Source organism: Cuculus canorus, chromosome 13, assembly GCF_017976375.1.
Source record: "Cuculus canorus isolate bCucCan1 chromosome 13, bCucCan1.pri, whole genome shotgun sequence".
Lineage (NCBI taxonomy): Eukaryota > Metazoa > Chordata > Aves > Cuculiformes > Cuculidae > Cuculus > Cuculus canorus.
In genome coordinates this window covers 5,468,302-5,480,632 of record NC_071413.1, presented here as the reverse complement: position 1 = coordinate 5,480,632, position 12,331 = coordinate 5,468,302, and the positions used below count along the sequence as shown (strand labels likewise).

At 54.6% G+C, this 12,331-nt stretch overlaps 2 protein-coding genes across 12 annotated transcripts in view; both read left to right on the top strand.

Moving 5' to 3' along the window:
• The window catches only part of ZC3H18 (zinc finger CCCH-type containing 18), a 46,721-nt gene extending 39,671 nt beyond the window's left edge, over positions 1–7,050 (top strand). For 7 of the 9 annotated variants that reach the window (XM_054078892.1, XM_054078898.1, XM_054078897.1 and 4 more), the window contains 5 exons: positions 259–419; positions 1,000–1,196; positions 2,376–2,472; positions 4,756–4,852; positions 6,233–7,050. In XM_054078892.1, the coding sequence (XP_053934867.1) occupies positions 259–419; positions 1,000–1,196; positions 2,376–2,472; positions 4,756–4,852; positions 6,233–6,431 (751 nt within the window). In that variant the 3' untranslated portion in view covers positions 6,432–7,050. The remainder of the gene's footprint in view (positions 1–258; positions 420–999; positions 1,197–2,375; positions 2,473–4,755; positions 4,853–6,232) is intronic. The other 2 variants (XM_054078896.1, XM_054078893.1) reach the window with 1 other exon arrangement.
• Positions 7,051–7,813: 763 nt separating this feature from the next.
• On the top strand, positions 7,814–12,190 carry IL17C (interleukin 17C). 3 transcript variants are annotated; one of them, XM_054078915.1, is made up of 4 exons: positions 7,814–7,875; positions 8,536–8,635; positions 10,062–10,393; positions 10,802–12,190. In XM_054078915.1, exons 2-4 carry the CDS (start codon positions 8,588–8,590, stop codon positions 11,049–11,051), a joined length of 630 nt encoding a protein of 209 aa, XP_053934890.1. In that variant the 5' UTR covers positions 7,814–7,875; positions 8,536–8,587; the 3' UTR covers positions 11,052–12,190. The 3 variants fall into 3 exon arrangements, with proteins under 3 accessions (XP_053934890.1, XP_009561529.2, XP_053934891.1); XM_009563234.2 differs by lacking the exon at positions 7,814–7,875 and having other exon boundaries at positions 8,074–8,635; XM_054078916.1 differs by lacking the exons at positions 7,814–7,875; positions 8,536–8,635 and adding an exon at positions 8,713–8,778 and having other exon boundaries at positions 10,802–12,184.
• The last annotated feature ends 141 nt before the right edge of the window (positions 12,191–12,331 follow it).

The window sequence follows — 12,331 nt, the reverse complement described above, 5'->3', positions numbered from 1 at the left end:
TGGGGAAACAGTGATCTGCTTACATGTTGCCTTAATGCTGTTTATAAATAAACAGAACTTTCTAGACTTACATGTTTGGGATTTTTCTTATCTTCCATACCCCAGGAGACACAGCTTTAATCTCTTCCTGGTTGTTGCCTGCCTTAGCAGCTTTCTGACATCTCAGCCACTCAGGAGAGTTAAAACAAAGCTGTCTGTCTCGTCACTGCCTGGCTCTTGTTGCATTCATGACTGTAATGGACTATTGGCTCTTTTCAGGTCCCTGAGTGTGAGCAGCGTTTCTTCTGTCTCTAGTGCCTCCTCTAGCAGCAGCTCTGTACGCAGTGCCGACTCTGAAGACATGTACGCAGACTTGGCCAGTCCTGTTTCCTCAGCCAGCTCCCGATCCCCAACCCCAGCGCAGCAGAAGAAAGGTAGAGGTACCTGGTTTGGTATTTCCTTCTCCGAGGGGTCCTGGGAAAAGCAGGGAGCAGAGATCTGTATAGAGCTTGCTTGGTGATGCTATGGGCTCTGGGAAAACTGTTGAGCAGAGGCAGACACTTGTGGCTAGTGTAAGTTAGAAGGAGCCCAGAGGCTTCACCGGAAGAGGGTGAGACCATGGAGAAGGGAGACTGTGATGCAAATCTGCATTCCCATCCATCCATATGTCTCTGTCTGTAAAGATGCCTTTTCCTGCCTGGTTGAGTTCTGCCCGATAGCCTTACCTTGTTCTCCTTCACCCTTGTGAGGTGATGCTGGACAATTCCAGTATCATGTTGCTCTATGTCTGGTCTATTGTAGCAGAGTTGACAGCAAGAGCCTTTTGTTCTTTATCTTTTATGTTAAATGTCCTCTTTGCAGAAATTCTGATTTCCTGAATCTTTTAACCTTGAGGCCACGTGCTAAGTACTATGGACTTTTCAGTCCCTAGAGGACCATCCTCTTGCCCTGTCCTCCTTTTGGAGGGTGGGTAAAACAAGTTGATTGCAAGTCACTACATCTGCTTTCTGGTTTCAACAGGAAAGTCAAAAAAAGAAGATAGTGCTAAAGAGGAGAAGCGGAAACGGGATGTGCCTGCTCAGGTCCCGAAATCAGCTAAGGCCGCTCAGGGGAGCAAATCACAGCAACCCCTCCAGGCCCAGCAGCCCTCAGCCCCCCAGTCTCAGCAAGGGGGCTTCAGTGCTCACAAAGAGATCAAACTGACGCTCTTGAATAAGGTGAGAGGTGGGATGGGTACAATTCCCTCCATAAGAGGGGTCTGAGGAGCGGATGGGATGGATACTGGGGCTTGAAGCTGGTGGAAGGGCAGCTTCAGGCTCTGTGCTGTCAGGATGAACTCAGCGGGGTAGGTCTGTAGCTGGAATTGAAGGGCGGTAGACAGAACCAGTCTGGCAGCACACGCCCTGTGGTGGCTTGAGTTTGGGACTGTGTTGGCGGCTCCCTTGGGGCACATTCCTGCTGCAGCTTCAAGGGTTCTTCCATGCTTTCTCGAAGGCTACAGCTGGTGCACCAAGGTGAAGGTGTGTGCAGTGCAGTCCCACATGTGCTGGGGCCTTGCCCGCTGAAGGCATGCTCCACACACTTCCGAGCAAGTTCTCCTCCCACTGCCTGCTCTGGAGTGAACTGCTGACAAGTCATTACCTGAGTCAGGAGGTAAAAGTGGCGATTGCCTCACTTCTCAGGTGCCCGCCACCAGCCACGCTTTCTGCAGGGAACCTGGCTCTTTCCCCTTTACGGCTGAGCCCGATGTCCCAGTTTGGTGCCTTTGGCTGAGATTGCAATCCAGATCACGTGGGAGAATTTGGCCTCGTGGTTTTTGTGCCAGAGCAGGGTGTTGGCCCCCATCACGTGGGTGGGTTCCTGGTTTGAAATTCTAATTTTTTTTTCCTGACAGTCCAAATTCCTCATTGCAGTCTAAGGCTGCAGTTTTCTCTTACTTCCCTGTGCTATGACGTGAGGTGCCTTTATCGAGTCTGTGAAGCATGCTCCGTGGGGAGGAGTGTGCAATTACACATAACTACCGGCTGGCACGGTCAGGTCCTGGAAGAAGGCACGCCAGACGCCTCTTTAACATTTGCTCTCCTTGGTGCTGCTGAAAAAAACTCTACAAAATGCTGCTGTTTTTCTGTTTCTGGCACTTAGGAAAATAGCCTGTGAAACACAGTGCAACGAGGAGCCCCAGTGCCAGAGGATTTTGCTGTTTGCTTACGGTGGTAGGGGAATTACACGATAGCAGTGATGGTTGGGACTGGTATGCACAAAGTTTAATAGGAGATGTGTTTGCATGACCCAGCCAGCATATTACAGGCACCTGTCACAGGAATTATCTCTGCCTGCTTCCCGCCCCAGGCGGAAGTGGCTGCTCAGCTCCGTTGTCTGTTTTAATTCCATTTTAGGCAGCTGACAAAGGAAGCAGGAAGAGATATGAGCCAGCAGACAAAGACAGGCCGACCTCTCCTCCAGCCAAACGGACGAACTTGTCACCTGACAGAGGTGAGACAGCAGCTGTTCCAGGGACTCCTGGCCTGGCTGGGTTCCTGCTCTGCCACTCGAGGCAGAGCTCTAGCAACAAATGTCTCATGAAAGTGTCTGCTGCAAAAGTCCACATGCTGGAGAGGTTAATTGTAGGCATGTGTCCTTTGAAAACCTCAGAGTGTGCGGTTGCCACCAGATAACATGGGTGTATTAGCCATTCTGCTGAAAAAATACGGTAGAAGTGAGACACTCTGGTTTGTGAAGTAAGTGAGGTGAGGTCAGCTCTGGGCAGGACAAACCTGGCCTTGCCTAGCTGTCTTGTGGTGCGTGTTGCGAATGCCTCGGCTCCACTGTGTCTGTGTAACTTCACTGCAGGCAAAAAAAAAAAGCCCTTGCTTTGAAGATGCAGCGTGCTTGTCCCTGCTATAGGTACGCATCCATCCCATAGCGGCCTCCTGTTCTCTAGTGATGTCATTGGACGTGGTTGTGGAAGTCATAGGGGTTTCCCTTGTTGTATCCTGGAGTCTCCTTTGCCTTGCATTTCAGTGCATCACAATGGATCTTGGTTATCCTGATCAAAAATCTTGTGGCAGTGCTTAGAAAGGGAGCGCACGCTGCCAAGGCTCTGGGATGGGTGCAGCTATTGGCTAAATCAGTTGTCATGCAAAATGAGATGATATCCCCACTTGTGTGTGGCACAATCTGATCTGCCCTGTATATATAGAAAGACACAGACTTTCCAAGTTCTCCTGTGGCTGAATCCTCAGCAGCAGTATGAGCACCTCAGAAAACCGAGCTAGCAGTGTATGTCGGCAGGGACCTAAATGCCGTGCTCCAGCCTGTGCTGTCATTACTGAAAAACGAAGCAGAGGGGGAAGTCATCAGCCAGAGGTGCCCGATTTTGATGTACAACGCCGTGTTGACACGTGATGTTGTTTTCCCTGTTGTCTGGGCTGTAGGTGTATCTTGTTGACACTGGGTACCAGCCAGAAAAAATTTCTGTGCTAATAGCCTGGTTGCATTCAACCCCTGCAAAGGCAGCGTGGAAGGGACTGGGTGAGGTTGAAGTTCACTACTATCTAGTTCACAACTACTGCTGAGCTGCAGACATGAATGGGCCGACCTAGCAAACTGTGCTGATTTTACAGATGTAATTATATGCTTTATTTGTTGTCTGTCTAAAGCATTTTTAAGCCGTGGCAAATGGGACAAACTCTGAAAGCAATTCAGCCTCGCCTCCCAGTGGCAACTGTACCTTTGACTGAATCGAGACTGCGCAAGAGGCACCCGCTGGCATGCAGCTTGCACTCCAAAGTCGCAGCACAAAGCTGTTCGACGTTTGTGCTTGAATCTTGCTTCCCTGTTCTGCAACCTTGCTGCAATCAGCTCTGAAGTGTCTGCAGCCTTGCCTTTCTCACAGTGTCGGTCCTCAAGAGCAGAGACTGCCCTGATACACACACAGGTGTCTTGCGCTCTAAGGAACTGAGTGCCTTTGATCTCCTGAGCACCACTAGAAGTGAAATCAGCAGCCATCAGCCTCACTGTCTTGGTGCAGTACAGCAGAGTGTGCTGCTTGGCTCGTCCTTGGGGCTCAGGGACAGCCCTGCTGGGACACAGGCTGCCTGCCAGCTATAGCTGCTCTCTGTGTGCTGGGATAGCAGTGGATGGGAAACAAACTGCAGCAAAGCCATAAAATGCTGTTGCAGGACCCTGGGGGGGCTTCCCATCACCAGCGAGTGCCCACGGCAGCTCTGTTCAGGCAGGGCACGATGGCTCAGTCTGTGCTGAACAAACACAGGAGTGATGCTGCCATGGATTGACCCCAGCTGGCTCTGAACGCAGCAGAGCTGTGCTCACCCAGCACTCTTAAAGTCAGTACACTCTGTTATCTGGCCCGTGTGGAGCCAGCTCACATGCTGCTGTGTCTGTTGTGCACAGGGCTGTCCGTCTTCTGCAGGTTTGCAAGCAAAGCACAGCCCAAAAGCGTAGTGGAGGAGCCTTGTTCCAGTAGCCAGAGGGTGAGGAGAGAGGGCTCATGCAGTATCCTGCAGGTGGTGTTTTGTACAGCTGACTGGAGGGTCAAAGCCTTGACTAGTTTTTCTGCTCTCCCTGAAGATGGAAGTGTACAACAGTAGGTTCCTTTTCTGGCTGCTGCTGGTCTTGTCTTTTTGTTCACAAGATCTGGTTGATCTGAAGAGAGCATCCTCACACTGCTGAGATGGTACAGCAGGCAGGGGAGCAGGGGAGCGACCTGTACCTTGGCAATGAATGAGAGTGTCTCACCTTTCCATCTCCCAATAGGCTCTCGTGACAGGAAGACAACTGGGAGAGTCTCTTCACCCAAGCAAGAGCGACAGAGGGGCCAGAACCCAAAGCCTTCTCCTGCACAGACAGACAGGTCAGTGCCCACTTGTTCTTATGGTCTCTCTTTTAGGCGGGCTGGGGTTCACACTTCTCTAGTGGTTCAGTCCCTCCTCCCAGGGCAACTCTGAGCTGCTCTGACTGTAATTTCCCATTGCTATGGAGGCATAGCAAGAGGAAGGATGCAGAGCTCCCTGAGCAGGAGCCAGATGTACTTGGGGGTTCAGGCGGAAGCCACTGGCTGAGTGTTCCAGCTCAAAAATGAGCAGGAGCCTGAGGGGTTTCTTGAGGTCAGTCCCAGGAGGAGGAGCCAACCAGATTAGGTGCAAGCTCAGTCGAGCCAATGCCCCTGCCTCTCGCTGATGAGAAAGTATAGCCCCATCCCCTTCACTTTGCTGCCACACTGCTTATGACACCTGGCTTGGGTGCCCGATTCCCTTTCTTTCTTTGCTTGGCATACCCTCAGCTGCTCAGTTTGCTGCTGCAAGATGTTAAAATGTGGCCTGTGCATGAGACTGGTGACCGTCCCTGGCTTGGTGCTTTTCCGTACCCTCTGGTGACAGGTGACCAGCTCATGTGTGATTTCTTGGCAGCCTGCACCCACTGCTGTGCTGGGAATATCCTGCTGCAGAACTGGTGTGTGGCTCCAGGGGCCTTGGCCTGTGCTCTGCTTGGAGCCCTTTGGCTGAAGGGTTGTGCAGCACCTTCTGTGGCACACCTAAGCCTTTCTCAGTCCTCACTGCCCGTAGCCAGCTGGCGCTGCTTTGCATTTCTCTAATGTCATCTCTCAAAGGATCTCTGAGCAGACACAGCCCTGTCCCGCTCCCTTGGTCAGCAGGACTCGTGTCATCCCCCCTTCCCAGCCTGGGGCACAAGCAAGCCTCAATTTCCATGTATCAGAGCCTTCCTGAACCCAAACCTGACCCTGGCTGCCACAGCCATGTCCGTTTTAGGCCCTGAGGCCCTGTTTTCTAGTAGTGAAGAGGAACCTCAGCCTTTCCAGACCGATGATGTTTGACACCCCCCCGCCTACTGCTGTTTGGGTTGGCCATGTGGCATGGTGGGTTCCACACGGCCTGTGTTCAGGCCCGAGGTGGTTGCGGACACACGGGGTTCTCTAGGGCAGCCAAATGATAGGTCTGTGTCCTGTTTTGGACTGCTTGAGGCTGTTTGGGTCATGCTTGCACAGCCTGGCTTCTCTTAAGTGTACTTAAATTTAGGGATCCCCCTAGAGCCGCTGATCATTTACCTGTTTCAGGCAGTTTTTCAACCCCAAGCCTTGCCTCCCAACTGTTTTCTTCCACCGGTGCTCAGAATGATACTTTCCACAGGAGCAGATGCAGGTGGGGTTTGTTTCCAGCACAGCATGCTGCCGGCAAGCGCCCTCTCACCACCCTCTCCTCTCTTTCCTTGCCAGGAAACGCCAGCTGTCACCTCAATCCAAGAGCTCCAGCAAAGTCACGAGCGTACCGGGCAAAGCATCCGAGCCAGGCCCCACGGGTGCCAAGGCGGGCAAGTCCAGCACCCTGTCGCGACGGGAGGAGCTCCTGAAGCAGCTCAAGGCGGTGGAAGATGCCATCGCTCGCAAGCGGGCCAAAATCCCGGGGAAAGTATAGTGGGCTGTGCGCGGAGCATGGCTCTGCCCTTAGTGACTCTTCATGTTTTTATAAATAGTATAAAAGCGGCCACTTTGGGATTTTGCAGTTCTGTCTTATTTTGACTGCGATTCTTTTTCAAAAAAAAAAAACCCACACAAAAACAAAAAAAGATTGAAGTTTTGTCAGCTGAGACACCCGCGACGACTTGCTCCGGCTCCTGAAAGGCGAGCGGGCCCAGCCCCTGGCTCTGCCGCCGCCGGTTCCATGTAAATTCTGCACAGAGGACTCCAACCCGTCGGATGCTCTCACTATTCCTCTCTTTCTCTCTGCCCTCTCCTCTTTGCTAGCCTTGAGTTGTATTCTAGTTAGCCCTGCTGTGTGTTGAGTGTCTTCAGCAATGCAGTTCTATATACTGTGTAACGAGAGAGCCGAAAACTGCTGTGAACTACTGGCAACATCACCTTCTCCCCCTGCCCTCCCGCCCCAGGAACAAAAATATATATATATTCTTGACTAAAGTCTGATTGGGAAAATGACCTGTCTTTTATTTTAAGCATCAGATTGTTTTAGTTGATTTAAAAGGAGCCCTGAAGGTGTTGTGGGAATGTCTGTCTAACAAGGAGGGTCCTTTTTGCGTTTCCCCCCCCCCTTTTTTTTTTTTTTTCTTTTGAGGGATCTCCCTGAAATAAAGTATTTTGATAACCAGTTCTTCCTTTCTCTGCTGTTCTCTGCTTGCCCCTCTCCTCCCTCTCCCTTGCCTTGGGTAGCCTGTCCCCTCTGCTCTTTGGGTGTGTAGTTTTTTTCTCCTGCTCTCCTCATGCCCCGTGGTCCCACTGATGCTGCAGCCGGCGCGAGCAGCCCTGTGGAGCTGGAAGAGCTGCTGCGTCTCTTGGAGGAGCCCTGGATGGCCGTGTGCTCACCCCATGCTGTGGAACCTGCAGGCCTGGAGGCTCTATCTTGCTCCTTGCACCCAGTATTGACTGGGATCCCACCACTACTAAATGTCAGCGGGGCAGAGTCCCTGCTGCGAGGGGAGCGGAGGGTTCTGCACCTTGCGGTGTTGCTGACCTCACCCAGCGCAATCTGCGGTGCCTCTGGGCTCATCCAGACCTTCAGAGGGTGATCTAAGGGGTCCCCGCTCCCCTCTTCCGTGCTGCTGAGACAGGCTGCATGCCTTGTTTCTGCCACCTCTGTTTGGGTGGCATTCTGGGAATTCACCATCAAAATGGGTGCGAATCCTGTCTTTCTGGTAAAAGACCAAAGCCTAGTCAGGCCTGGTCCTACAGTCTTCCTTGCAACCATCCCATGTGCTTCCATCCAGTGCTGTGTTTTGCACTGTTCTGGGACCGCTGGGCTGCTGTGGGGAAAGAAGCTGAAACGCTGAATCCTTTCCCTGCGCGCAGAAGTAGCTGAGCCTGCGGTGCAGGGTGGAAGGTGGTGCCCACAGGCTGCGGTGGTCCAGGTGAGTCCTTCAGCAGGGAGCAAGAGTGAGCCCAGGCCTGGCTCTGCAGCGGGATGGGGTGCAAGGGGAGGTTGTTGAAGGATGCAGTGCTTCATATCTGCATGTGAGATATGAAGCAGAGGAGGGAAAAACCGCCTCTGCTCATCCTCAAACCAGCTCCTCTGGTCCCACCACATCCTCCTCTTTCTGCTCAGCGCCGTCATCCTGGCTTGGAGCCTCCACACCGCCAGGACATCCCTCGGTGCTGGACTGGGAGGCAGCAGAGAGGGTCAGATGGAGCCTTTCAGCCCTTTCCAGGGTTGCCCAATTCGGGATTTCTGCTGCTGCAGCCCCAGGAACGTGATGGTGATATCACCGTCAGGCTTTACGCAATGGGGTCAGGGCTGGGGCCATGGCCTGGGGCAAAGGGATCCCATCCCCATGGGCTGCAGGAAGGCTGGGGAGCTGGTGGATTGATATCCAGGGCATCCCATGCCTTCCGGTGGTGGGATACCTGTCCTGGATACCTGTCCGCCAGCACCTCAGCGCTCCTGCAACGTGGATGGCACAGATCCACGATGCTCTATACCCATCCCTGGGGCAGCCAAACCAGTGAACAGCCCCTTCCTTACGAGTCTGTGCACGTCCATCCCATCAAATTCTCCCTCCCAAAAATTTTAGGGATGTCTGGAGCCGATTTCCGGGCTGGAACACGCTGGGTTGAGAAGGAAGTATGACGGCCCGCAGGGAGGAGGAAGGCAGCCGGAGCTGGAGTTTCCAGGTGTGTGTACATCACCTGCCCAAGCCCTATATAAAGGCGGTGGCGGCTGCGGTGCTGCCACTCAGCCGCCCGCATCCCCAGGGCAGCAGTTCATAAAGGGGCCCCCCTCGCCGCGTTCCCGCACCAGCAACATTCACCTGATGGTAATACCTGGCCTGGGGGGGGGCTGCAAGCGGTGGAGGAGTCGGGTGGGAGCAGGGATGGCGTGAGCTGTACGTGCACGAGGGGCTGAGTGCCATGTGCATGGCTGGGGGGGGCGCACACGTGTGTGCCTGCATAGATGCACACGTGCTGGTGATGCAGGTGCGTGTAGCAGGGAGGCAGCGCGTGAGGAGGTGTGCATGCTGCTGGGCGGTTAGTTTTGCACGTGTGTGTGTGTGATGGTGCGCGGGGGAGTGTAGCGCTCTGTATGTGTAAGGGCTGGCCAACCACTCTGCGTGCACACGTGTTCCTGGGTCTATGCACATATACTGCTAACGTGTGTCTCTGGCTGGTGTGTGTGTGTGTGTCAGTGCCCGTGCACACATGGAAGGTTAGTTTGAGTGTGTTTGTGTGTGTGCACATCTGCATGTCCGTGTACATGCATGCATACGTGCTGTTATCTCTAGGAGGGGGGTAGATGCATGTGCTGATACCCCTGTGTATGTGTGTATACACACATCCGTGTAGAGACAGCACGTGGGGCTTATATATGTGCTTGTAGAAATATACCTCTGTGTGTGTGTGTGTGCGCACACGTGCAGTCTGGCACTAATATGTGTTACACATGTGCTGGTATTCTTTATCTCTGCATGCACATGTGATGGTGCCTATGCTGATGTTTTGTGTGTGTGTGTGTGCATGTGTAGGTATTCCCTGTGCATATAGACTTTCTATGTGTGTACACACACACGTATTCCCTGCATGCATAGATGCTCTGTGTGTGTATATACAGGTATTCCCTGTGCATATAGACTTTCTATGTGCGAGAGTAGGCACAAGTTCTCTATGCACGTATAGCTGTGGATGTGTGTGATGTCAGTGTATGTGTACATATGCACACTGCAGCTTGGGGAAGTGTAGGTATATGTGTGCCGGTAGTATGTATATGTATATGTATATGTATATGTATATGTATATGTATATGTATATGACACACATGTATAGACACACACATATATAGACACACACATATACATATATATATGTGCGTCTTCACCACTCTCGTGCTCTGGTTGCCGTGCATGCGTGTGCATTCACACTTTCGGGGCCAGGCTGCTGGCACACACGCTGGTGCTCCGCGTGCCCAAGCACCCCAGCACCCCAAAGGCTGCAAGCTCACCCCGATGGGACCCTGGGGTGACTGCGGGTCCCTCCTCCAGTTGGGCAGGGGCTGGGTGCCAGGGCAGGGTGCTGGTGTCCCTCTCTGACCCCGTCTCTCGCGCAGGGCTGGCTCGGTGCCCTGGCACTGCTGGGTGCCCTGGCGCTGTGCCGCAGCCTGCGCCGCCCCGGCAGCCTCTCGCACCACTCGCACGTCCACTGCTACAGCACGGGTGAGCTGCGGGACGGCGAGACCCCCGCGCACTTTCTTGGCCGTAGCCTGCGCTGGGACCACTATGTGCCGGTGCAACTGGTGCCACAGCTGGAGCGCTTGCAGGAAGCCACCGCCAGCCATCGCCGACACCGCCGACACCGCGAGCGCACCTGTCCTGCGCTGCAGCTCCGCACCGGCCTCCACAGCGAGGCCAACGAGCGCTCCATCTCCCCGTGGCGCTACCGGTGAGTGCCCCTGCCCCGCACCAGCTGCTGTGCCGTGCCTCAGTTTCCCCAAGTATCCCTCACCTACTCTTTCCCAAGGGCATCGCTGTCGCCTGCCCAGAGGGGACGATTTAGGTTAGGCATTGAGAAGAAATTCTTCACAGTGAGGTTGGAGACGCCCTGTCCCAGGTTGTCCAGAGAAGTTGTGGCTGCCTCCTTGATGGAGGTGTTCAGGGCCAGGTTGGATGAGGTTTACGAGCAACTTGATCCAGTGGGAGGTGTCCCTGCCCATGGCAGGGGGGTGGAATTGGATGGGCTTTGAGGTCCCTGCCAACCCAAACCATTCCTTGATTCTATGATCCCGGTGTGAGGTGGTTTGGGGGAGGCAGGGGAAGGGGCTCACTGACCATGCCCTCCATCCTCCCCCAGCATCGATGAAGATGAGAACCGCTACCCACGCAAGCTGGCCTTCGCCGAGTGCCTCTGCAGCGGCTGCGTGGACGTCAAGACAGGCCGGGAGACGACGTCACTCAACTCGGTGGCCATCCACCAGACCATGATGGTCCTGCGGCGCAAGCCCTGCCCGCGCCCCGCCAGCCCTGGTCTCGTCACCTTCGAGGTGGACTACATCAGGGTGCCGGTGGGCTGCACCTGCGTCCTGCCCCGCGTCAGCCGCTGAGCCCTCCCTGCTCCCATGGAGCGCCGTAGCGTGACTGTGTCACCGCATCCACCCCCTGACCCGTGCTTGTTTTAGAGCACTCACCCAGCACCGGGTGTCCCCCCCCTAAACCCTCACCTTCTTATTTATGAGTTATTTATGAGCCTTGTTGCTGGGGGACTTTTTTTAACCCCTATTTATTGCTGACTCCACCCCGCCAAGGCTGTGACTCCGGGTCCAGCATCACCTCACGGTGCCTGAGGCCCCATGGATGGACCTTGCGAGCGCTGCGCAGGGGCTCGCTGATTATTTATTCCCCCCCAGAGCTATTTATTGTCTCTTCTATATGCGCTATTTAATGCTGGCAGCGTGCAGCTTGCAAATAAAAGCTGACCCCACCGGCATGGTCCTTGCTTTGTTCCCTGCCAGCGTGGTGAGGATACGGGCGCAGCGGGCAAAGGAGTGGGGAGGGATGCACATCCATGGATGTCCAGTGGGGCAATGCTCGACTGAGGGGGTATCTCTCCATCCCCGTGCAGTGGGCAAAGCACCAGTACACACCCAGTGTGGCAGGGCAGGACAAACTGGGAAGCGATGGAGAAGTTATCAGGGCAGGGGGATGCTCCACACCTCCAGCCCCAGGGGCACCAGCCCCAAACACTCGCAGCACCCACCACCCACACTTTTCCCATGGCTCTGTCCCCCCCGGGCACCCACGTCCCATGGGCTCAGCGCCACCTGCTGGGGTCACCCCACCTGCCCTGCCAGCACCCAGGGGTGCCCCGGGGTGGCTGCACCCCTCACCAAACCAGGGTTCACATGGGAAGCAAATGCTGATGCCTCAGTGGGGTCGAGGATTTGTCACCACCACACAGCACATGGATGTGGCTGTCCCCTGTCCTCCCTGTGTCACACCCAGGGACCGTGGAGCCCCCCTTCCCAGGGGAATCATAGAATCACCAGGTTGGAAAAGCTCTCTTGGATCATCGAGTCCAACCATTCTTATCTGCCACTAAACCATCTCCCTGAGCACCTCGTCTACTCGTCTTTTAAATCCCTCCAGGGATGGCTTTGGGGGCTCCTCTGGGGCACGTTGTGCAAGGTGGGTGCAGGTCCAGCCCTGGGGACCACATGCCACGGTGTACATCCCCCCCATCTTCACCACACCCTTGGATCCATGGAAGATTTGAAGGGAGCACAACTGCATGGATCCCCCCCTGCCACGTGACCCCCTCCCTGCACGCTCCCAGCCCAACTTCAGCTGCACCCCAGGGTTTGCCCATAACTGAGCTGTTTGTCCT